Source organism: Balaenoptera musculus, chromosome 3 (genome assembly GCF_009873245.2).
Source record: "Balaenoptera musculus isolate JJ_BM4_2016_0621 chromosome 3, mBalMus1.pri.v3, whole genome shotgun sequence".
Lineage (NCBI taxonomy): Eukaryota > Metazoa > Chordata > Mammalia > Artiodactyla > Balaenopteridae > Balaenoptera > Balaenoptera musculus.
Window position 1 is genome coordinate 11,557,359 of NC_045787.1, and position 26,125 is coordinate 11,583,483.

A 26,125-nucleotide genomic window follows, 5' to 3' on the forward strand; every position below is an offset into this window, starting at 1 on the left:
TAGTGGATGGATTTTGGTGAAATCATTTCACAATGTATTAACATATATCAAAACATCAAGTCATACACCTTAATTATATAAAAGTGTTATTTATCAATTATATCCCAATAAAGATGAAAAAAATTAGTAAGTTAAAAATATGTCCATAGAGTAGATTCTCTTCAGAAACGTCTTCTATTAAAGGACCCATATACTCTAATGAAGTCTGAGTCCCCTCCTAGCCCATCATTATTGAACCACCAACCTGTAAATTCTGTAAAAAGTTTCCTGCAGTCATCAGTTTTAAAGATTCCTGCCAGGAAGGAACTGTACAGCCTTTTTCCAGGTCAATTTTCACTGCATTGACTTTCCTCTGAAACAGCAGCAGCACGCAATCCATGATCCTCATGATGAGATGGGGGGGTCGGCCCAGCGTGCGGACAGTAGCAATGTCAGAAGGCTTGATGGTCTGGGGAGGAAAGGAGGTCATCACCCAATCTCAGATACGAAAAGTGAAAACAAACCTTTACTCTCTAAAGGCTACTACTTCAACAGAGGAAAGTAAGCATTTTTAAGTTTGATGCAGTCATGGGAGCTAGATGCAGATTTAATCCCCAAGAAAAACCACACATCCCCCAAAGTTCATATTCTTACAATTCAAAGTGACAGCCAAAGGAGATACAGTGAGAGACGTGTTCGCAAGCAGATAAGGAGCTGTGACATCTCTAAAATTGTAATGACAACTTAGCATCAGAAAAAAACTGTTATCTGAAAGGAAAAGAATCGTCAGCACTTAAGTAGATTCCAGGGATTCTAAACCAGGAAAACTCCAGAATTTGCAGTGCTTTTTTTTACTCATTAGTTATGTAGGTCAAGAATCTGCCTCTCTCTCTTAAGACTTGTCACCGGGGTCTGACACTAGTTGTAGCCTCAGGGCTGCCACACTGAATAATTAGAGGTTTCTTCGCTGGGAACTAACCTTTAAATGATGGAATTTGAGCAATAGGAATTTCACTAAGCTCTTAGAAAAGTTCTGTTCCATTCCTAGTACAGAGATTCTTATACAGAAAATTACTTAATAGTCACCTAGACTTGTTGTAGTCGATAACTGTTCTATCAAACTCTCTATGGAATAAACATTGGAAAAATATGAAAGATAAGTATATGACACTGTCCTATTTCTAGGACATAGTGTACATTCATTCCTTCCAGGTCTTGAAAAACCTTCCATCTGATTTGCATTGGCATCCCTCCTGTCAAAGAAAGGTACGCAACCCCCTTCACATCAAAGCTAATGATCTTTTCTCTGAGAATTGGGAAAAAAAAGAAGAAAACCACTGAACTTGGTCATTAGAAATGGAACTATCTACTTTGAAAAGGTTTGTTACAACACACTAGCATTTGTGAATTCTAGACAGCTGGAAGTGAAGGGGAATTTGTGGTAAAGAACTGGAAATTGCAGATAGACCTTAATTTGAGATGCTTGGCTATAAAAGAAAGGAGAGAAATATAATACCTGCCAATAGGGAAAGAAGGATCAAATTAAAGTGGATATAAAAGAGCTGGACATGCTTATTTCACTTTAGCTTTTTATTTGTTTGTTTGTTTTAAAATTTACTTTATTGAAGTATAGTTGATTTACGATGCTGTGTTAGTTTCAGGTGTACAGCACAGTGATTCAGTTATACATATATATGTAATAGTTTGCATCTGCTAACCCCAAACTCCCAATCGAACCCTTCCCCACCTCCCCCTTGGCAACCACAAGTCTGTTCTCTGTGTCTGTGAGTCTGTTTCTGTTTCATAGATAATTTCATTTGTGTCATATTTTAGATTCCACATATAGGTGATATCATATGGTATTTGTCTTTCTCTGTCTGACTTACTTTACTTAGTATGATAATCTCTAGGTCCATCCACGTTGCTGCAAATGGCATTATTTCATTCTTTTTTATGGCTGAGTAGTATTCCATTGTATGTATATACCACATCTTCTTTATCCATTCCTCTGTCGATGGACGTTTAGGTTGCTTCCATGTCTTGGCTATTGTAAATAGTGCTTCTGTGAACATTGGGGTGCATGTATCTTTTCAAATTATAGTTTTCTCTGGATATATGCCCAGTAGTGGGATTGCTGGGTCATATGGTAGTTCTATTTTTAGTTTTTTAAGGAACCTCCATACTGTTCTCCATAGTGGCTGCACCAATTTACATTCCCACCAAAAATGTAGGAGGGTTCCCTTTTCTCCACACCCTCTCCAGCATTTATTATTTGTAGACTTTTTGATGTTGGCCATTCCGACCCCTGTGAGGTGGTACCTCATTGTACTTTTGATTTGCATTTCTCTAATAATTAGTGGTGTTGTGCATCTTTTCATGTGCCTATTGGCCATCTATATGTCTTCTCTGGAGAAATGTCTATTTAGATCTTCTGTCCATTTTTTGATTGGGTTGTTTGTCTTTTTGATATTGAGCTATATGAGCCATTTGTATATTTTGGAAATTAAGCCCTTGTTGGTCTCATCATTTGCAAACATTTTTTCCCAGTCCGTAGGTTGTCTTTTTGTTTTGTTTATGGTTTCCGTTGCTGTGCAAAACCTTATAAGTTTGATTAGGTCCTATTTGTTTATTTTCACTTTAGCTTTAAAAGGGGGAATTTTCAAACAGAATTGGGCTCAATTATGTTAGGTACCCAGGTAAAAAGAGTCCGGGAGAGGAGTATATATGAAGTGCAACCTATTTCAGCTAAGTATTAGATTCCTGTTTTTTTCTGCAGGCAAAGCAATATGGCTGTTATATATAAATACATATTTATATATATTTGTGTCAAGTCAGATGAGCATTGAGATAGGATGAGACACATTCTTTGCTGTTACCTTATTTGTTGTGTAGATTTACGTGGCCTGATGCCAAAAGAGAGTTTGGATGTACCCAGAACTTTCTTAGTATAAATTAGTAGTACCAGACTTCAAGATTTCAAAAGCTCATAAAGAGGCAATAAAATGGAGACAGAACCAATGAAGGAAATTATTGAAAACCTCTCCTATATATCCCCTCACCTTACCCCTGTTCCCACACATTTCTGCATTGATGATTATGTTGAATATTTTAGTGGTAGAGAGTGCTAAATTAGAAGGATACTGGAAAATATTTTATAATATCAAAACAAATGCTAAGCTTTTTAAATCTTGGGAAAATGTAAACGTGTAAGAACTGAGATACCATATGCTCAGTTCCTATGATGCTGTTAGGCATCATGAGTTCAATAAAGGTTTAGAAGTTACACGATCATTGTCTTCTCTGTTGATCAGAGACTCTCGGTGAAGCCAGAGTACCTTAAAAGGGGCGGGGGGAGGATGAGGTCCAGGATCTTGAAGAGATATCTGCACCTCCATGTTCACTGCAGTATTATTCACAATGGCCAAGATAATGGAAGCAACGTAAATGTCCACTGACGGATGAATGGACAAAGAAAATGTGGTATTTACATACAATGGAATATTATTCAGCCTTTAAAAAAAATGGAAATACTGCCATTTGCAACAATATGGATGGATCTGGAGGACATTATGCCAAGTGAAATAAGCTAAAAAGAAAGACAAATACTGCACGATTTCATTTATATGTGGAATCTAAAACAGATTCATAGAAGCAGACAGTAGAAGGGTGGTTGCCAGGGACTGGAGGAAGAAGCAAATGGGAAGTTGATGGTCAAAGAGTACAAAGTTTTCTACCATACGACCCAGCAATCCCACTCCTGGACATATACCCTGAGAAAACCATAATTCAAAAAGAGTCATGTACCACAATGTTCATTGAAGCTCTATTTACAATAGCCAGGACATGGAAGCAACCTAAGTGTCCATCGACAGATGAATGGATAAAGAAGATGTGGCACATATATACAAAGGAATATTACTCAGTCATAAAAAGAAACGAAATTGAGTTATTTGTAGTGAGGTGGATGGACCTAGAGTCTGTCATACAGAGTGAAATAAGTCAGAAAGAGAAAAACAAATACCGTGTGCTAACACATATATATGGAATCTAAAAAAAAAAAAAAAAAATGGTCATGAAGAACCTAGGGGCAAGACGGGAATAAAGACGCAGACCTACTAGAGAATGGACTTGAGGACACGGGGAGGGGTAAGGGTAAGCTGGGACAAAGTGAGAGAGTGGTAGTGTATATATAGACATATATGCACTACCAAATGTAAAATAGATAGCTAGTGGGAAGCAGTCACATAGCACAGGGAGATCAGCTCGGTGCTTTGTGACCACCTAGAGGGGTGGGATAGGGAGAGTGGGAGGGAGGGAGACACAAGAGGGAAGAGATATGGGGATATATGTTTATGTATAACTGATTCACGTTGTTATAAAGCAGAAACTAACACACCATTGTAAAGCAATTATACTCCAATAAAAAGGTTAAAAAAATTTTTTTAAAAGAGTACATAGTTTTCATTATGCGAGATAAATAAATTCTAGAGATCTACTACACAGCATAGTGCCCATAGTTATCAATACTTTATTGTATACTTAAAATTTGTTAAGGGGGTAGAGCTTAAGCTGTGTTCTTATCACAAAAAAATAGTAATAATAATAAAGGGAGCAGGAGGAAACTTCGGGCATTGATGGATATATCTATGGCCTTGAAGACGGTGATGGTTTCATAGGTGTACACTCATCCCAAACTCAGTGAGCTATACGCATTAAATACTACAGCTTTTTATACGTCAATCTTACCTTCATAAATAGGCTTTTTAAAAGTGGGGCGGGGGAGATGAGGTACCCACCAATCTGAGAGACTCAAGACCCTGGAGGACTTCAAGGATTAAGGAGGACAGTTTAGCCAGTGCAAGGAGGGATGGAGAAAAAATAAGGAAAGATATATCACATAAAAGAGTAGCGTGAAAATTGGAAAGATAAAAAAAGAAGGCAATATCTTCATTGTCTCAAAAGAGTAGAAATTCTCTTATACAGTATGTTGTATATTGACTCAGAAAGCTTAAAGACTTAACTTGGATCAAAAGCATTTAGAAGTGTTTCAGGTGGCATGCTGAGAAGGTGGTGAAAAATAATAATTATATTATCAAGTAATGATGCATGTTCAGTTGAGGTTCTATAACTTGAATTAGCAGTGGACACATCAGCAGTGTTCCATGTCTTCAGCCACATTCTAAGCCAGGAATCAATAACATAAGGCAGTAGTTGAGTAAGACTAAAGTAAAAGCAATCGTGAGTCCAAAACGTCTCAAATTGGGTCTTCAAAACTCGACCAGCCCTTGAAGGTGTGGCCTATTTCACTAAACTCAACATATTTTCTCTGAACCCAACCTCTTTCCTAATTTCACCATTTCTGTTCTTGCCACACAATCACACTGAGTAACTGTGTTGGAACTCTGACATTAATGTGGTACGTTAGATCAGTAGTCCTTTATTTGGATACTTCATATACATACTCAGAGAATGTTGTATCTTACCAACCTACTCCAACGTCCGCAATGAATGAGTGAAAAAAAAAATGTTGTTTTAGAGATTTTATGTGACTTTCCCAATGTCACATAGCTTATTGGTTACAGAGTTGAAATGAGAACCCAGGATGCCAGATCACCATTATATGACACTGCCCATCATTCATGAGTGAGGAAGATGAGATGTGAAGTGCCATGTGCAATATCTAAAAAACTCAAATAACATCTCCAAGCAGAAAATATTACTTGAAATCATTCCAGTAGAAAGAGCTTTCATCTGAAGCGGTAGAACATTTCCTTGTTGTTATTCATCTTTTCTGCCTTAATCTTCCTCCAAGGCCCTAAAAGGTGACATCTGTTATATCACAAAGGCATACCTGCAAGGCTGCTTCTGCTTCTTCTAACGCTGGCTTTGCTGCTTCCAGTTTTTCCTCAGCAATGGCTTTATCTTTAGAGATGCTGTCAACAATGGCCTGGGCTTTGTCCTTCACCTTCTGTACCTCAACTTTGACCTTTTCGGCAGCCTGCGCTTTCATTGTCACTTCTTTTAAGACCTAATTTAATATAAAACAAAAAAGTACATCAAAAATTACCAAAGACCCAGCTGGAAATGCACATTTTTGCCTTGATTTTGTCCACTTACACAATTCTTCATACATAGAATTAAGAGTATGGTATTCTAATGGAAATAAATAATTTGTACTTCCATGGTTATAATTTAGTGAAGGAGCATACATCATTAACATTTATGAGCTGGGAATTCAAAGTGAATATGGTCCACGTGTCAATGTCTACTCACCGTGTCGGCTTTATCATTGGCCATTTGGAGCTCCTTTTCTTTCACTTCCAATTCTTTGCTCAGGGCTGCAACAGACTCCGAAGCTTCTTTTAGCTTTTCCAATCCAGTATTCATTCTGAGATTAAAAAATCCAAGTGGGGAGTGTAAAATGTGTGTTTCTTGGCCACATTTTCTAAGCACTGGTCTACTGATGTATATAGTAATGGTCATATTTGAAGAATAATGTATATACAATAGCAAACCTGCGAGGGCTTGACAAAGAGAATAAATGTCCAGGTTTGATTCCAGACTAAAGACACTTGTATGTTCTTCATAGACCATGTGTGAAAAGACTAAGTCTGCTAAGAACACTGTGTGACATGAGGAACGACAGTGTCTAGACTCTGTCTGATGCAGGAAACATGCTTAATGAACTTTAGCTAAAAGACAATAGACTTCAAATGCTTGAAGTCTTATCATGGAGAAAGGGAAATAAATAACTTCTGTTCTGTTTTTCTAACGAGACCAATGAAGTTAAAAGAAGAAAGATTTGGGATCAAGAAAAGAAACAAATTTAAAGCCATCAGAACAGCCTCGTGAAGGGCCCAACTGCCTGCTTGACTCTGAAATAATGTGATCTTAAAGACAGGAGTCCTCAGAGTCATTCAGTCCAATCACCCACCCAGAGGTCCCTTATGTAACAACCTTGGCTGATTCTTGGCTATATTCAGGCAGAAGATGTAAGTGTTCAGAAAAGAGCAAGGCAGAGCAGGGAAACTGGGAACAAACTTCAGTGAATTGGGTGTTTACTATGCAGAGAACATAAGCATCAAGCAGACTTTTCTATCCCAGACACTCAGAATGTGCAGGAAGAAAGAGATGAGTAGCGCGGGGAGGGGATGTCTGTATTCTCAGCTTTCCTCCAGCTCCACGGTTTCTATTATTGTCATGCAATATTATAGAAAGTGGGAGGCCACATGAAAACTTGGCAACATTTAACCCTATTGGGCAAGAATAAAGCCCCTAGCAACCAGGGAATAATCCTTTGAACAAACTTGAGAGGAAGGTTTCTCAGTCTCAGCACTAGTGGCATTCGGGGCTGAATAACACTTTGCAGTGGAGGGGTGTCCTGTGCACCGTTAGGACGTTTAGCAGCATTCCTGACCCCTAACTCTTCTGATGCCAGTAGCACCTCTCCACCCCCTCCACCCTAGCTGTAACAAACAAAAAGGTCTCCAGTTATTGCAAAACGTCCACTAGGAGCAAATTTGCCCCTAGTTAAAAGCTGTTGCTTTAAAATAACTTTGTATTTGACCCTCACACTTACCTGTTGGCCAGAGTTTGCACTTCCACATGCTTTTCTCCATATATGAACTTATAGCCCTGAATAAAGGAGAGGTATGATTTGGGTGTCACATGGGTAGAACGTCGGAATCTCTGGAAATAATCAACACACTTCTCAGCTACGCCATCCTGGAAGGAGCCCATGCACTGGACCACTTCCTTCTTGGTTTCCAAACTGCAGTCAATATCATAGGAAGAGAGGAAGTGTTCAGACACTAGAAAGAATAAAGACAACAGCATGTGAAATGTGAAAGAGAATTACCATTTTAAAAGTTAACTGGCTTGAGTCACAGATGTAGAAAACAAATTTATGGTTACCAGGGGTGAAAAGAGGTGGGAGGAATAAATTGGGAGATTGGGATTGACATACACACACTACTATATATAGAATAGATAATTAATAAGAACCTACTGAATAATGCAGAGAACTCTATTCAGTACTCTGTAATGATCTATATGGGAATAGAATCTAAAAAAAAGTGGATATATGTATATGTATAACTGACTCACTTTGCTGTACAGCAGAAACTAACACAACATTGTAAATCAACTATACTGCAATTAAAAAAAAAATTTTTTTTTTAAGTTGGGACTTCCCTGGCTGTCCAGTGGTTAAGACTCTTCGCTTCCAATGCAGGCGGCATGGGTTTGATCCCTGGTCGGGGAACTAAGATCCCACATGCCATGCAGCATGGCCGAAAAGTAAAAAAAAACTTAAGACAATTCTTAGGAATGCATGCCATTTTTATAGCCTCAGCTAGGTAGATATATGTCAGCATTTTTGGCCCCAGGCCTATGACATCAACAATTTTATTTTCCCTTTCATGTACAAAACCATAACAGACTTTAAGCCTATCATAATTCTTTGTTTTCTGGTACATGTACAAAGAAGTCTCTTCTACACAGCTGCAGGTTCTGGTCAGCAGCCAGACTGTTTTATGGTTTACATAAGGACAAAAGTGGTACAAATAACTCAGAAATCAGTGTCCACCTGGTATTCATATTTAACAACCCCATTTATTATTTTTTTTAACTCAGAACCTTCCATAACCTTAATTCCCCCAGGCTCTGATTGCATTTGGCATGTGGAATGTTCATCACTAAATTTTTTTATGCCTTGGCCATCTTATTCTTAAATGTGGCAGCTGGCCATCTGTAGTCAATTCTAATTTATGGTATCATTTAAAAATGTATGAGTAAAAATCTTCGGTTGTAGACCTTTATCTTCCCAACAGTGCCAAACATGGGACCAATTCTAAGACAACATTTCTTATTATAAGAATAGCCCATGGGCTTCCCTGGTGGCGCAGTGGTTGAGAGTCTGCCTGCCGATGCAGGGGACACGGGTTCGAGCCCTGGTCTGGGAGGATCCCACATGCCGCGGGGGAACTGGGCCCGTGAGCCACAATTACTGAGCCTGCGCGTCTGGAGCCTGTGCTCCGCAACAAGAGAGGCCGCGATAGTGAGAGGCCCGCGCACCGCGATGAAGAGTGGCCCCCGCTTGCCACAACTAGAGAAAGCCCTCGCACAGAAACGAAGACCCAATACAGCCATAAATAATTAAATAAATAAATAAAAATTAAAAAAAAAAAAAAAAAAATTAAATTAATAAAAGATATATTTAAAAAAAAAAAAAAAAAAAAAAAAAAAAAAAAAAAGAATAGCCCATAAAGTCAGAGCTAATCCATCATCACATATACGTAGAGTGTGTGCTAAGCACCCACCACTATGAAACTTGGTCTCCATCCCAAGGAATTTACAAGGGTTATACATAACCCAGTTAAAAACTGTCACAACCATCTTTATTCATCTTAGAAGAAAATGGCCTACGGATTTCCTTTAAAAGTGCTAAAAGTATTGAAAAATGTACATAAGAGCTGCAAATACAAATATGGCCAATAAGGAGGGAGAGAAAGAGAAGGAATGGAGTGAAAAAACCTATCAGGTGATAGCTAGCAGAGAAATTAAAAAATGGTATCTTCTCACTGTTAGTAATTGATCACTAAATTAAGTTCTTAATGATGTAATTGTGGGGTAGTATTTACATCTATGTAAATAATAGAGACAATTTATCAGCTTGGTTACAAATATAGTTTACTGTAGACAATGAAAGGCAATAAATTAAGACACTCAGAAGTCATTTTTTCATATGAGTTAAGCAACCACTATAAAGAACAATTTAAATTCTAGGAAGTTTAAGTCTGGTTATTGGAAACATATGAACTATTCTTGCCTATGACAAATTGTTTGTAGGTTTTAACCACAATGGCAGCAATATTTACTATGTGCCAGGCATGATACCAAGTGCTTTACCTGGCATTATGGGATATTCTCAGGGACATCCCCACTTTCTGAAAACTTTCTTGTATTTACCATGTAATGATTTTTACCCTTACACGAACAGACAGTATCAATAATGGTGACTTTTTTCTTTATTTAGCAAGTTGTCTTTTTGTGTCTCCAAAAAGTCACAGAAAAAAAAAATGGAATGGATTCTAAGTATATTTTTCCATAGACCCACAATCTCTAATGCAGGAAAGGTTAAAAAAAGGACCAGTTCCTCTTAGGGTTACCCAAGCCTGCTGAGACTCAGACAAAAGGCCATGGAAAACCCTTTAGTCATCTTCAATATCCAATCACCAAGGCAGCAATGCCAGTTTTGGGGCCCAACTTTAGGCTGATGTCTGAAGTTGGTATAGGTTATATCCTGGTATTGTTTGTTCACTTCACTTGATGTAGAATAAGGTGATGGGTGTGTGGGATAGAAGGGAGTACAATGGCCTCAGTCCCTGAATTTTGGTGCCCTCAAATTCCCACTTCATTTGGATTAAAAGAACTGAAGTAATAAAGTGAGAAGGGCACATTAGTTGCCTATCCAGTAGCCATACCCTCTCTTTGTTACTAAAAGAATCTTGATTTTGCTCAGAGTAACAATCTGCCCAACTAAAAGTCTTTGATTCTCCAAACCCTCATGTAGCTGGGAGTGACTCAGTTCTGGCCAAAGACATGCAGACAAAAGTCCCTGGGGAAGAATCCTGTCCTGACATAAAAGGTAAAGCTTCATGAGACACCAACAGACACAAAGCCTTGAGATGCAGCAGCCCTCTTGTGCCTATAAGAACAAGAGGCACACCCTAAGGATGACAGCAAGATAGGAGTAGGTCCCCACTGGTTTTGTTCTAGGCTGCACATCTGTGTGCTTTCTTGGTAGCAGGAAAATGAAAAAAAAAAAAAACCTACTTGTTTATGCTGCTCTGGTTTTCTCTTACAGCCAAACAGATTCTTAATTGCTACATTCAGAAGGCAAGCATATCTAATCCTGGCAGATCCTAAATCACAAAACTTTATTAATTAATCCTTAGGATATCCTTAAGTGATGGATATCACTATGTATATTTTATAGACAAGGAAAATGAAGCTTAGAGAAGTTTGCCTGTAGGTAGAAGAACTGGAATTCAAAGCCCAAGATGATGAATTCCAATGCCTACAGCACCTTGATTTAGAAATTCAAATACAACAAAACTATATAGAGTTTTTAGACTGTTAACAAACATTTTTTCATTGAAGCCCAAAGTTCAAAAATATCTTCTGATTAATGTGCTTCATAGACAAAATATGCTAGTTTTTCTGGGAAACAGTGGGAACTACGTGGTTGGTATTACTTTCTGAGTGGTTATTGTGTGCAGTTGCCTCATTTCTCTTTATGATACACCATTAGTTGTGAGCAGTTGCAGAAGCAGTGGTGACTAACTCATAAGGCCACAGTCTTGTATAGTATAAATCAAGTAATAATTTTCAAAGAGGGCCAGTTTATTTACATAACTAAAATGGCCTTCTTTGAAAAGAAATATATGCCATATATATGCTATTGATTTTGTTGAAACTTTAGTTACAAATAAGGATGGCTTATTTTAATAATAATGTGCTGATTTAAAACAGAGTCTAGTAGAACATTATTAATTATCTTTACCTTGGAGAAATCTAAATGAACTTAATTGATTTAGTAGTGACTTTGGAATCACAGTGTTTCATTAAGAAATACAATATTACCAGAATAAAGATAATACAGATACTTAGAAGCAATTCAAAACAACTCCATTTAAAGATAAAAACAAAAATTTGCCAAAACGGAGATTACTAAATGGTGGGAAGGACAAGAATTTTATGAAATAAAATAAAGCATATATTTCTTTAAATGTTTCATCTAGAGATTCAGTCCATTTAAATTCATACATATAAAAATCTCACTTTTTTTCAGAAGTAATATAATTACTACAAAATCTAGTATTTATGGTATGTGTGGAATAAAGAGGAGGACACTTGGCTTTTTCTGAGTATCTGTAAATTAGAAAAATGCTCCAAACAATAAGAATAAACTACCCAAAATTAAGAAAATAGTACCATTTACAAGAGCATCAAAAAATAAAATAAAATACTTAGACATAAACTCAACCAATGGTGTGAAAGACTTGTACTGAAAACTATAAAACACTAATAAAAAAATTACAGTAGATATAGATATATAGAAAGACATCATATGTTCACAGGTTGGAAGAATTAATATTGTTAAAATGTCTATACTACCCAAAGTAATTTATAGATTTAATATAACCCTTATCAAAATTTCCAAAGGCATTTTATACAGAAATAGAAAATAAAAATGCTAAAATTCATATGGAACCACAGAAGACTCCCAATTTTTGAGCAAGGACAAATCAGAATCACTTCCTGATTTCAAAATATATAACAAACCTACAAAAATTAAAACAACATGGTACTAGCATAAACACAGACATGTAGACCAATGGAACAGAATAGAGAGCCCAGAAATAAACCCACACATGTACAGTCATATGATCTTCAACAAGGGTGCCAAGAATACACAATGGTGAAAAGATAGCCTCTTCAATAAATGGTGAAAACTGGATATCCATATGCAAGAGAATGAAATTGGACCCTTATCCTACATCATACACAAAAATCAACTCACTCAAAATGGATTAAACACTTAAGCATAAGACCTGAACCATAAAAGTCTTAGAAGAAAATGTAGAGGAAAAGCTTCTTAACATTGGTCTTGGTAACAATTTTTTGGATGTGACACCTAAGGCACAGGCAACAAAAGCAAAAATAGATGAGTAGGATTACAAACTAAAAAGCTTATGTACAGCAAAAAACAATCAATAAATGAACAGGCAACTTATGCAATGGGAGACAATATTTGCAAACCTAATAAAGGGTTAAATACATATATTTTTTATATATATTCATATTTTTTATATATATTTATATATATATATGGAACTCCTACAACTCAATAGCAAAAAACAAGCAACCTGATTAAAATGAGCAAAGGAACTAAACAGATATTTTTCCAAAGAAGATATACGAATATAAATACCAACAGGTATATGAAAAGATGCTCAACATCACTAATCATCAGGGAAATGCAAATCAAAACCACAATGAGAAACTCCTAGAGGAAAACATAGTACAGAGGATACTGTTTGACATAAATCACAGCAATATCTTTTTGGATCCATCTCCTAGATTAATGGAAATAAAAAATAAACTAAAAAAATGGGACATAAACTTAAAAGCTATTGCACAGCAAAGGAAACCATAAACAAAAAGAAAAGACAGCCTACATAATGGGACAAAATATTTGCAAATGATGCAACCAACAAGAGATTAATCTCCAAAATAAACAGAGCTCATACAGCTCAATATCAAAAAACCAAACAACCCAATTGAAAAATGGGCAAAAGATCTAAATACACATTTCTCCAAAGAAGACATACAGTTGGCCAAAAGGTATGAAAAGATGCTCAACATCACTAGTTATTAGAGAAATGCAAATCAAAACTACAGTGAGGTATCACTTCACACCGGTCAGAATAGCCATCATCAAAAAGTCTACAAATAATAAGTGCTGGAGAGGGTGTGGCGAAAAGGAAACCCTCTTACACTGTTGGTGGGAATGTAAATTGGTACAGCCACTATGGAGAACAGTATGGCGGTTCCTTAAAATACTAAAAATAGCACTACCATATGATCCTGCAATCCCACTCCTGGGCATATATCCAGAGAAAACCATAATTTGAAAAGATACATACACCTCAATGTTCACTGCAGTAATATTTACAATAACCAAGATATGGAGGCAACCTAAATGTCCATCGACAGATGAATGGATAAAGAAGATGCGGTAATATATACAATGGAATACTACTCAGCCATAAAAAAGAATGAAATAATACTATTTGCAGCAACACGAATGGACCTAGGTATTATCATACTAAGTGAAGTAAGTCAGACAGAGAAAGACAAATATATGATATCACTTATATGTGGAATCTAAAAAAAAAAATGATACAAATGAACTTATTTACAAAACAGAAACAGACTCATAGACATAGGAAACAAACTTATGGTTACCAAAGGGGAAAGGTGGGGGGAAGGGAAAAATTAGGAATTTGGGATTAACATATACACACTGCTATATAAGCCACTATGGAAAACAGTAAGAGGTTTCTCAAAAAGTCAAAAATAGAACTATCATGTGATCCAGCAATCCCACTTCTGGGTATATATCCAAAGAAATTGAAATCAAGATCCTGAAGAGATATCTGCACTCCCATGTTCACTGCAGCATTATTCACAATAAACAAGACATGGAAACAGCTCAAGTGTCCATCCACAGATGAATGGATAAAGAAAATGTGGTATTTACATACAATGGAATATTATTCACCCTTAAAAAAAGAAGGAAATTCTGCCATTTGCAAAAACATGGATGAACCTGGAGGGCATTATGCTAAGTGATATAAGCCAGACAACAAGAACAAATAATACATGATGTCACTCACATGAGGAATCTAAAATAATCAAATCATAGAAGCAGAGAGTAGACTGGTGGTTGCCAAGGGCTAGGAGGAGGAAATGGGGAGGTATTAGTCAAAAGATACAAAGTTTCAGTTATACATACGAATAAGTCCTATAGACCTTCTTGTATGCCATAGTGCCTATAGTTACCCATACTGTATTGTATAGTTAAAAATTTTTGCTAAGAGGGTAGATCTTACGTTAAGTGTTCTTATCACAAAACAATCATTATCATCTTCATCATTCAAGTGAGGAGGAATCTTTTGGAGGTAATAATGGATATGTTTATGGCATAGGTTATAGTTTCACAGGTGTATACTTATGTCCAAACTTGTCAAGTTGTATATATTAAATATGCACAGATCTTTTTATGTCATCCATACCTCAATAAAGTGGTTTTAAAAAATTAAAATAAAGTATATCTTAAGGAATAAATAAATTAGAAAAATACACAATAATTTAATACTTTTATAGAAAATATTTATTATAATATAACTGAAATATGCTAAAAATGATATATTTTCTCATTGATGTGACTGGGGATAATAATTTAATTCAGAATCAGGATCATAAAAGCAATTTAAATGGTTTTTCTAGAAACCTTCCTGCTAATTTTCTAAAAAGAATATATAACACTTAAATCCCTAAATGTATTGAAGTACTTCAAATACCTACAGATGGTATTCTTTCAAAATAACACAAGGCAGGTTGGTATTAAGTGTAGATGCTGGTTTTCCCAACAAGATTTTATATTTATAAAAGAAAGGAGGTATGTCTCACGTCTTATAATTATTTTATCCACTACTGTGACTATCACAGTACTATATATTCATGTAGTATACTGGCTCTAAATATTTAGTAGACTAGATTGGAGGCATAGTCACAAAAGCTCACTGGTTATCAAAAGGTTTGAAAAGATTGAAATGCCCAGGTGCATTATATAAAGTTTAAGTGCTAAAGATATAGGAGGTTCAAGAAAAGGGGGAAAAAATATTCCTAAGTGAACAAAGGAAGAGTGAAGGATCTGATGGGTCTTGATTAAGCTTTGGAACTTAGATAAACAAAGATGAGAGAGAAGATTCTTGATAAGGGGGACGATGTGTGGAAAAATAAAGATGATTGAAGGATGCTCAGAAATCAAACAAAAGATGTATATCTGAAAAAAAAACAAGAGAAGGTTTATGTTGGATTAGAGAAGACTGCTAGTAAGTTAGGGCCATATTATTGAAGGATGATGAATTTTGACAGTCTGATCCATTGGTTGAACACTGTAGGTGTTGAATACTGGTAGCTGCTGAAATTGTGAACAAAGATATGTAGTCCTTGAGCCCATGGAGTTTTAGTTTAGCAGGACAGATAAGCATTAATCAAATCATACAACTAAGTACTTAAATTGCAAACTGTGGTTAGTCCCAGGAAGCAAAAGTGCAGAGTGCTGTGAAATATATAACAGGGGAACTGGCTTTGGGGGTGTTGGGAGGAGGTGGGAACAGGGGAAGTTTTCCCTGAGGAAGTGACATTTAGCTGAGCCAGGAGTATCCGGACAGAGGGAGGAGGGCTCAGGGAGAAAGGGAGGAGGAGGGCATTGCATGGGAAGAAAAATGCCATATTCAAGAATCAAGGAGAACAGATCAGGAGGAAAAAGTGACCTCAGGTAAGGCTGAGGAGGTAGGCGGCGTCAGCTCTTCCCAGCCTTGAAGGCCAAGCTAGAGACTGCTTTTTCCTAAGAGCGGTGGAAGGTTTTAAATAGAAAGCAACGTGACTGAGTTTATGTTTTTCTCACTGTTCTGTGGGCAGCGTGACATGGATGAGAGACAGCTGAAAGAGGAGGAGGGATCATTAGAAAGCTATTTGAGTTTTCCAGGTGAGTTACAATGGTAGCTTGGCCTAGGATGGCAGTGAAAGGGAAAGAGTTGGATAGATTCCACCAATATTTAGGAGACAAAGTTGACATGACTTAGTGATGGGGCAGACCTGAGAGTTGAAGAAAAGAAAGGTGTTAAAGACAAAGAGCTTTCTGTTGCCAAGTTTCATGGACGATCGTGGGACTTCCTGGGAGAGAGTGACCAGAGCTGAACCAGTTCAGTTTTAGACATTCTGAGTTTAAGGAGCCTATGAAACATCTACAAGAACATATCAAGCAGGCAGTTGAGTGCACAGATTTCAAGCCAGAGGACAGACGAGACCAGAGATAAAAATTGATGGGGCATATTACACAGGAGCCTGTAGATGAGCTTGCCCGGGAAGAGGATCTGGAGCAAAGAAATGAGTCTGCCTTGCCCTCCAATACGCCTGGCTCCACAAATGGCGTATGAAGCTCAATAATTACGTTCTGAGTAAACGAAAAAATAGATGCATGCATGAAAGTCAGGACACTTGCTAGGAACTGATGACACAGAAATGAAAGTTTCCTTGCCCTCCGTGTAATCTTGGCTTGGGTTGATGCAATGAGATTTAAAAGAATGGGGAAGATTTGTGAGAAATCCACAAAGGAACAACCTTTTATCTTGTAATAGAAGGGACAATTGAAATAAAGACTTGCCAGGGAGGGCTCCGTTATTTAAATTAAGTCATCCTAATTATAGTATATTACAGTGTTTGTCACCTGAAATTATTTTTATTATTAATAATAATACCTTACATGATATTCTACAAAGCACTTGTGTACTAATTATCACAGTTCATAGTAAACTTAAAATAGCTGTTAACTACTGTGGTTTTGTGCTCTGCATTTATATCCTACTTCAAGGAATTTTAAAGTTTTACCCTTAGTTGTATTCATATTTTAACAGGATTTAAAATTTTAAATCATGGGTGTTTTCTCAAATCTTATAAGAGACAACACTGTACATTTGTACTTCAAATATATTAAAATATTTTGTGTTTAAAAGCCACAGATCAGAAAAACCATTATTATCAAGAGTAGTGTGCTGAGAATATATATATACTATATATACGTGTGTATATATATACACACACTGGCTATAGCTATTGGCTTCTTGCACCTCTGATAATTACTTCAGCTCCACTGTCTCCAGTTCTCCATCTATAAAGGGCAGGAGACGGTTAATCAGTCGTTCTCCCACTGGGTACCACATAGCCGGAGGGGCAGATGCAGGAATAGCAGCTGGCAGCACCGTGAAAGGGTGAGGCTTCAGAGTCCTTCCTCTCCTCTACTTTTCACTGTTTTATCTATTAGGGCTACCTGTCATGTTTTACTGGAAAACAAGACTCTTCTTAATTATTATTACGACACAATAATCAGACAAAAAGTTTGAAAACTACTGCCCTGAATCAGGGTTCTTCTGAAGTTCTGCTACAATAGGTCAGAGGTGAGACCTAACTATCTCTCTCTTTTAAAACAACTGCAGATGATTTCTCACCAAAAGCTGAAAAAACCATAAACTTAAGGGATGATCTCTAACATCTCCTATACAACTTTTGTGTTCAATTTCATGTATAGAATAAGAGAAACATTAATGTTCCCCAGGATGGAAGATGAGACAGAAGCAGAAGCAGCAAGGGCTCCAGTCATAAAAGTCTCTGTTTAACATCCTTTTTCAGGCACAGAAGCCATCAGAGGATGGCTGATAACATTTTCCTCTGATTTCCAGCACTGCAGCCACAAGAAGGAAACGTCCAAGAGATACTGGGCTTAAACTACTCTGAGGTTGGCCAACCCACTTAAAAAAGAACCCAAAAGAGATTAAAACCTCAGGGTCCTCCTGTGACGTCCCAGAACCTGCCTGGGGACCAACTGAGACAAAGCTTTCAACCACAGTGGAAACACTAGAATCATTCATTGTAAATTAACCCAAGGGGGCACAGACTGAAGATCTCATTCGCTGATAATCACGCTCTGGGAAGAAAATTGCTGCCAAAGGAGAAAGAGCGCAGTCTTGCAAAACTCCTCAAACCTTGGACAAAGTGCCTTTTGGCTCAATCCAGTAGAGAGACAGCAAAGGGCACAGAATATAAATACACACACACACACACACACACACACACAGAGTAAATACATACACACACACACACACACACACAGAGTAAACCAGAAACTCTGATACAAAAATTTCCACCACACTAACCAGCAACTAAGGCATCCTTAGGCCATCGGCTGAACCAGTCAATAGTGCATCCTGAAATAAGGGCAGGAAACTTCAAAGCTCGATTTCGAAATCTCTCCCCCACTGGCGAAAAGCAGAGCACGATGTGAAGGTTCTGTCGGACCCGGCTCATGAAGTAGTCATACAGGTTCTCATTCGTAGGAGGGCGCCTGGGGTACTCTATTTTCATGACTGATATGAGATCACTATTAATTTCATCAATTTCTTCGCGAGCAAATAGGTTGGAGACCTTCAAGAAAAGTGCAAACATTCAAATTCAATACAGGCATATGAAAACAGATCAAAATATATAGCTCAATACGTATAATCTCTTTCCTTCATTTGTGTCCTTAAACTCACCTTTAGAAAATCAACGAAAGTCCTCAAGATGAGATACACCGTGTTTTAAAATACACAAATGATTCTATTACTAGCTGGAAAGTCATAGCCCATTAAGGGGGTAAATGGACATATCAAAAATCCAACCAGCTTTCCTTGCAACCTTCTTCTTCCATTTTTCCATTTCTCACTTGGAGCTTTCAGTAACATTTTCAATGCATAGCTCCACATTTTGATTGGGAGTTTTATTCTTCAAAAACCCAACAGAAAAACCCATTCTTCATACCGATCACCTAATCCCAATAATAGCACTTATTCAGTACTTTAACGGAAGGAAATACAGAAAGCTCTAACATTGGAGGGAATCTGAAGAGGCAAAACACATCAAAAATAAATGAGCTCCTACCTCACCCGATGATAAAACATTATTCATATATTCCAAAAACGATTCATCTTTAATCTCATTGTCCGTGAAAATAAAAGTGATTCCTTTGCCTTGCTGACCAGCTGTTCTATACAAAATCTTCAGGTCTTCCATCAGATTTGATGTGTTGTAGGATCTAAAGAAATATTGTCATCGTGTCATCAGCTAAAATATGTTAATGGGAAGGAAAGACCCTTATAACAATGCTTCATGCCATTTGTTTAACAAAAAAATGCTGATATTGTGCCATCAGATAGGTATTTTATTGTATGTAAATGTTACTTGTTCATTATATTTACTTGCAAAAATTAAAATAATTTTTAAAACTCCACATTTTATAAAACATTATATTTTTACACACAAAAAACATCTAGAGTGAAAACTCAACCTGAAGCAAAAGTATAATTTTTAACCACACCATAATGCCATCAGAATGTATATACATGTTTCATTTTGAAAATATTTGCTGGTAAAGGTAAGGGAAATGTCAAATTCTAATACTTACTAAGCACCCATCTGCAATTGATATTTTAGAAGATACCTCATAAATTGAACTAAACTAAACTAAAGCATTTCAAGCCTTCATTATATGGGGTGAGGGAGATGCCCTACTGTAAACTGCACCCTCCTCATTCCCAACACAACTATTTTCATTGCATCTTTGGACGTCACTTGAAAGAGTTTTCTGAGCAATCAGTGCACTGTAGTAGAATCGTTGGAAACATTATTAAATATCCCACTCTAAATCTCTCACATCCAAAGCAATCACTTAGTGGAAGTCAACTTGCAATCATGAAATGTTAGACAATATAGAGTAGCCCATTACTGCCAAAAGTAAAAATTAAAATATTCCAGTCCTGGAGACTCAGACTCACTAAATTATTATTTGAATTTTGTGTCATTAAATAAACTCAGAGTTCAGAGCACAAGAGCAAATGGCTTTCTGATTTTTAAAAAGCTACCAAATATTTAACTTCTATACTCTGCTTTTGTAACATTTAAAACCTAAACCCTAGAACCAGAAATACCACTACCATGCATCAATATTTCAAGAAGACTGCTAGAAAAGTGAGATCTGAGATACCAGAAAAAATTTTCAAAGACACAGTGCCCTGAAAGAGAGAGAGAAAGAATAGAGAGAGGGAGAGAGGGAGAGAGGGAGGGAGGGAGGGAGGGAGGGAGGGAGGGACGAAGGAAGGAAGGAAGGAAGGAAGGGGGTGGGAGGGAGGGACAGGACAAAGGAAAATAGCTCTCCCCAGCTTCTTGTGATATGGGGAAAACTTTCAGTCCAGTCCCCTGGATCTCAAGGACCCCCCTGCCTCAAATAATATGACCTGAGTCATCTAACAAATGCCTGTGCTTCCCAAAGGAGAGGCTCTTGCTTCCTGAGCCTTGGCCATGTGGCTACGCAAAGGCTAAGGCAGTAGGATCGTCTCTGGAAGGTTATGAGAAGCCAGAGAAGGCCCTGACCCTCCTTTTCATCAGTACTGGAGCAGTCCCAATATGACCTGCAGAGGAACCAATTTATTCACAAAGAGAGGATTCGTAAGGTATTTTTTCTGAGGCAGCATGGTGTAGTGAAAGTCATGGCAGACCAGAAACCAGAAATCTTGTGGTTAATTCCCAGGTTTATCTGGGACTTCAGGCAAATCATAGCCTCTCTGAACCTCAGCTGTGATATGTCCTGCTAACCCACAAAGTCACAAAGTTCTTTTGAAGATCAAATTAGCCTGTGCATGTAGAAGTGCTTTGAAAACTATAAGGTTTTATACAAAATGTTAAGAACAAAAATCTCAGAGTTCAATCCCCTTCCTGTACAGGTTATCTTTTATCTAACATTGCTTCTATCCACAAACTAGAAGAATTATACACAAAGCAACTAAAATTATTTCTCTCTGTTTCAGTACTTGAAAGACACAGTAACGTTTTAGATTGATTCTCCAAGCAGAACCCAGTCATTTAGACCAAATAAAAGGTGTAACAACAACAACTTGAGTATCCGGATCTCCAAACCCAATGTTTAATCTTTTCCAACCTTTGTCCCAGCAGGTAGCTATGGCCCTCCATCAGTGAGATAGATCAGTAGAATGTTTTGTCCTACAGCTCCAAGCCAACGCTTAGTCAATGCTCGACAGGCAAGACTCTCACACCTAGAAATTAACTTCTAATAATATTCTGCCCAAATAAACTTCCCAAACTGGCCTCTTGCTTCTCGCCTTATCTTGGTTGACCCTGAAGTTCTGTTTAGCCTCTCTACATGTTCCCTTTCCACTTCCTAATTCTCCCCGCACTGCACACACATGTCCGAGGACAACTCTTCTGGGGTTCCCTACCCTGATGAGTAGCAGCGCCAACTATCCAGTATCCCAAGCCAGAACCAGGATGTACCAAGTCCAAAAGCTCCAGCTTCCTAAGGATCTCTTGAATCTTCCCTCTTTTCTCCTCTCTCACCTCCACCACTCGGGACACCACCATCTGTTGCTGAGATCCCTGAGATAGCCTTATAACCCTTCCAGCTTAGCTCCTTCCATCCACCTTCTCCACATGCAGATGTGACATGCCTCCCCTGGGGTGACGCATTAATGGTTTCCCACTGCTCTAGGATGAAGTCCAAATTCCTTATGATATCTTCAAAGACCTCCATGTCTTCCTTTCCCACTTCCCACCTTATGCTATATACCAGCCATATTTAACTGCTTCCAGGCCCTCAAACGTAACTTCACATGTGCTGATCCTTTTGCCTGGAACATTCTTTACTGTTTCTCTTCTCTGAGATAATTCTTAGTCATATTCATGTCTCAGCTGAAACATCTCTTTCTCTAGGAAGCCTTTTCTGACCATCCCTTAGACAAGATTAGGAGTCCTTCCCTCATGTTTCAACAGACTCTGGTCTGGTCTGCATTTATTTCCTTATCAGAGAGAGCACCTACGTATCACATCTTATTGAGTGAGTTGCTCAACTGTCCCCATTGAATCGCTGTAAATTCCATGATGACACAGGCCAGGTTTATCTTGTTTACCGTGTATCTCAGCACTGAGTCAGTGCCTGACACACAGTTGGTGTTCAATGAATATTTTTAAATGTATGAATGAGTAAATCAGCATAAACTTTTCATCTGTTTTTCCAGTTTAATAACATTCTTGAAACCTGAATTAACATTTAGTAGGGACAAATTTCTTCTGAAATGCACTAAAAGGAATATACACAACACTCATATCAAGCATAACATGAAAACACGGAGGCACCTGGTCACTGAAATGAGAGGCTAAAATGTTTCCAAAGTAAATCATTCATGTGAAATTTTCATGGTCTATGACAGAGGTTGAAAGGGGAGAATGATAAGTCAACATTCAAGAAGAAAAACGATTATGATTCCCTTATGTATAAGTAAAATGCATTCTTAACTCCAAGTGGCTTCTGAGAACCATTTATCAAAATCCATTTCAGGTTAATTAAGGTGAAAGCGTGTTACCTTGTCAGAATGATCTGGAAGGAAGTGTAGCCAGCAATGAATGAAGCCAACTTGGTCAGGCTCTGCTTTCCCGATCCACCCACCCCGACCAAGAGGGCATTTCCCCGGGGAGTACGAATGACACGTGAGATCTAGAATATGGAACAGAAAAAGCATGTATCATTTAATGTGCAAATATTCCACTTTTTTCCTATTTATTCAACACAGGCATACCTAGGAGATATTGCAGGTTCAGTTCCATACCATCATAATAAAACAAATATTGCAATAAAGCAAGTTTTTGGTTTCCCAGTACACATAAAGTTATGTTTACACTATACTATTAATTTTGCAATAGCATTATGTCTAAAAAAACAATGTACATACCTTAATTGAAAAATACTTTATTGATAAAAAGTGCTAACCATCATCTGAGCCTTCAGTGAGTGATAATCTTTTTTCTGGTAGAGGGTTTGAAGTATTGTGAGAATTACCAAAACATGACACAGCGAAACGAAGTGCGCAAATGTTGGGAAAATGGCACCAATAGACTTGCTTGACACAGGGTAGCCACAAACCTTCAATTTGTAAAAAATTGCATATTTGCTAAGTGCATTAAAGCAAAGGGCAAGAAAATACGGTATGCCTGTATAAGCATTTTGGAAGCTGTACATGTCTTAGGATCAGAATAGAAAGATATACTGGTTGGACTAATGAAGGCATTTCTGAAATATAACAATGTTTAAGAAGTATTGGACAGGGTGGGGAGCGGGGCATGTGCCTTTAGGAAACTAGGATAGGAGGAGACCAGTAGAGAAAAGTCATCAGACAGCCCAGACTCTGGCTTGCTCTGGGTTTTCAAGGAGAGAAATAAAGGGGACTTTGAGGTTTCCTTTTAGTTTGCCAATCTACTTCAGTAGGATAGGAAAAAGAACAGAAATTTCAAAACAGTGTGTATCCTTGGAATACAGAACACACGGTTAATTAGAGTGTCCTCCGCATTTGAAAACTAACATAGTTTAAATAGAAGGCAAGAAAATTTCCAAAATATGGCACAGATGATGGAATTTAAAAAGAAGAAAATAAGCATAAACACTCTCCTTATTATTTGGCAAAGACAGTGATACCTAAGGTATCTACTAAGTGATTATGGATAGACCAGAAGTCTACTCTATGCCAGTCAGTAGCCCCAGACCATTCCAAGTCATATTTGTGGTAAAAGTCCATGATTCTTTGACTTTATTTGTATTTGATAAACTACTTTCACCAACAGGTCTCCAACCCCACCTAAAGGGGATTCACTGTAGAATTCTCTTGGATGCATTTTTCACCTTATATGATGACTGTCTTTCCCTCCTAACTGCAGTTTGAGCCTGCAGTTTTGCTGTAATGCCAGCTTTTCTCTAAACTAATGATAGAAAGCTATATGGGGGCTGAGAAGGGATCACTTCTCTGTTGCTGGCGGAAGCCTTCTGGCACAACCTGGGCTCTGCATTCTGACAAGGTTTGGTTAAACATCCTTTTTCAGGATTCTCTCCACTGGCAGGGGCTATACCCTATTCCTATTGGGACTACCATTGCTTTCGGATTATATCCCCAAATTTAGTGTGAGCCCTTGGAAACGGAGACCATTTTTTTGTTGTGGCCCTAAGAACCTGGTCCACCAATCCTGCTAAGATTGGTAGGTGATACGCTCTGCTCTTCCAGCCTCCTACTCATCCTTTCCATGTGATGCTCTCCTAAGTTGCTGTAGGCAGGGGAGGAGTGGTACTGGCAAGAATTCTTAGGATTTTGCCAGTGTCTATTCATATTCTTTCCCTGGTGTTACTTCAAGAGGCATAGATAGATAAGACAGGTAAGAAGCTACTGCAGGCCAACCTAGAATCGTCTGTGTTGTTTCTTGGTTAACTTTTTCAAAATATATAACTTTTTCATAACCATTTCCTTTAGTTGATGCTGGTGATTATATTAGTGTTTTAAATAATTGTTGTTAATCAAGTATAAGGAACTTTCATCCCAACACCTTTTTCTGCAACTGGGCTTAGGTCTTAAACTAAAATTTTCCATTCCCAGTTTCTAGCACATGAGAAACCCTTAAAATATATTTGACAAATGATCATATACAAACAGAAGACTTTAAAAGCAGACTCAAAAAAACTCATCATCTAGTTAAAAACAGAAACTATAAGAGAAAACACAGTCAAGTGAGAACTTCAAATGGGACTATCTTGTCCTATTATCTATAGATTGTAACATAGAGATACTCATTTTTAAATTTCTTTAGCAAATATTTTAAAACTTAATAATGCCCAACCTGCCTTACAGGTGCTCACATCCTGAGAGACCTATTAATAGAAACATGCAATAATGCCCCATGGTGAATGCTGGGGTGGATAGGAATGATGGCAACTGGAGGAAAGAATGCAAAGGAAACAACACTGCTTGTGAAGGCGAGTCTTAGGTGTGGAGCTGGAATTTGATCTAGATCTTGAACGATAACTAGAAGTTTATGATGCAAAGAAAATGGCACACTGGGCAGGCAGTGGGCTCAATTTTAAGAAGACGGAATGGGATGTACAAAGTCTCAGAATCAGCAAAAGGCCTGAGGTGTCCTCATAGGGATGGGAACTTCAGTACCAGGTATGGAAATATCGGGAAATAAGGTGCAAAGCGTTGTTTAGGGCCATACTGGGGACTTGGTTAAATTCTAAACCTATTTATCAAGCATCACAAGTGTGCCTGTCTCAGGAATACTCCATCCTGTGAATATGAAGGGGAATAAAGTGGGTGCCTGCCCTCACAGAGCTTACAGTCTGGCAGAGAAGACAAATAGAAACAGATGAGTTCTATACAACACAACACCTGCTGGGAATGCAGCATTGATGAGGTGCTCTGGAATCAGGATGTGTTTAAGCACAAGCAGTTGATTTTTCTGGATTACACCCTAAGCAGAGCACCACCCACAAGGGGTAGAGTGGTAGGCAAGGACTAGATCATGAAAAACAATACACACCATGATTTGCACTTTAACCAAAGAGGGAAAAGAGATATCGCAGAGATATTCTTGGTTTTAAAAGAAAATTGTTATTTTGATTAAGAAAGGAACTAAGAAACACACTTGGTTTCAGATCACATCCTGTTTTGCTGCAGTTTTCATCTTCAATCCTGTCTCTTGGCTTCTATCATGTCTTATAACTAGGTCACATATTTCAAGGCTCACACCCACATGACAGAGTTTGGATGTAACCGTACACAGAAAGCAAGAGGATAGAAGAGAGGGTTGGCCTAGAAAGCAGTGAGGAATGTAGCATTTTAGCTCAGAAACTCCAATCACGGATTCTTTG

At 37.8% G+C, this 26,125-nt stretch overlaps 1 protein-coding gene across 1 annotated transcript in view; it reads right to left on the reverse strand.

Moving 5' to 3' along the window:
* Positions 1–26,125, reverse strand: part of DNAH5 (dynein axonemal heavy chain 5) — a 213,525-nt gene that overhangs the window by 60,303 nt on the left and 127,097 nt on the right. The window contains exons 53-59 of the mRNA XM_036849308.1: positions 22,803–22,933; positions 19,312–19,465; positions 18,549–18,816; positions 7,559–7,790; positions 6,253–6,367; positions 5,831–6,007; positions 245–448 (exon numbers count right to left, since the gene is read on the reverse strand). Of these exons, the coding sequence (XP_036705203.1) occupies positions 245–448; positions 5,831–6,007; positions 6,253–6,367; positions 7,559–7,790; positions 18,549–18,816; positions 19,312–19,465; positions 22,803–22,933 (1,281 nt within the window). The remainder of the gene's footprint in view (positions 1–244; positions 449–5,830; positions 6,008–6,252; positions 6,368–7,558; positions 7,791–18,548; positions 18,817–19,311; positions 19,466–22,802; positions 22,934–26,125) is intronic.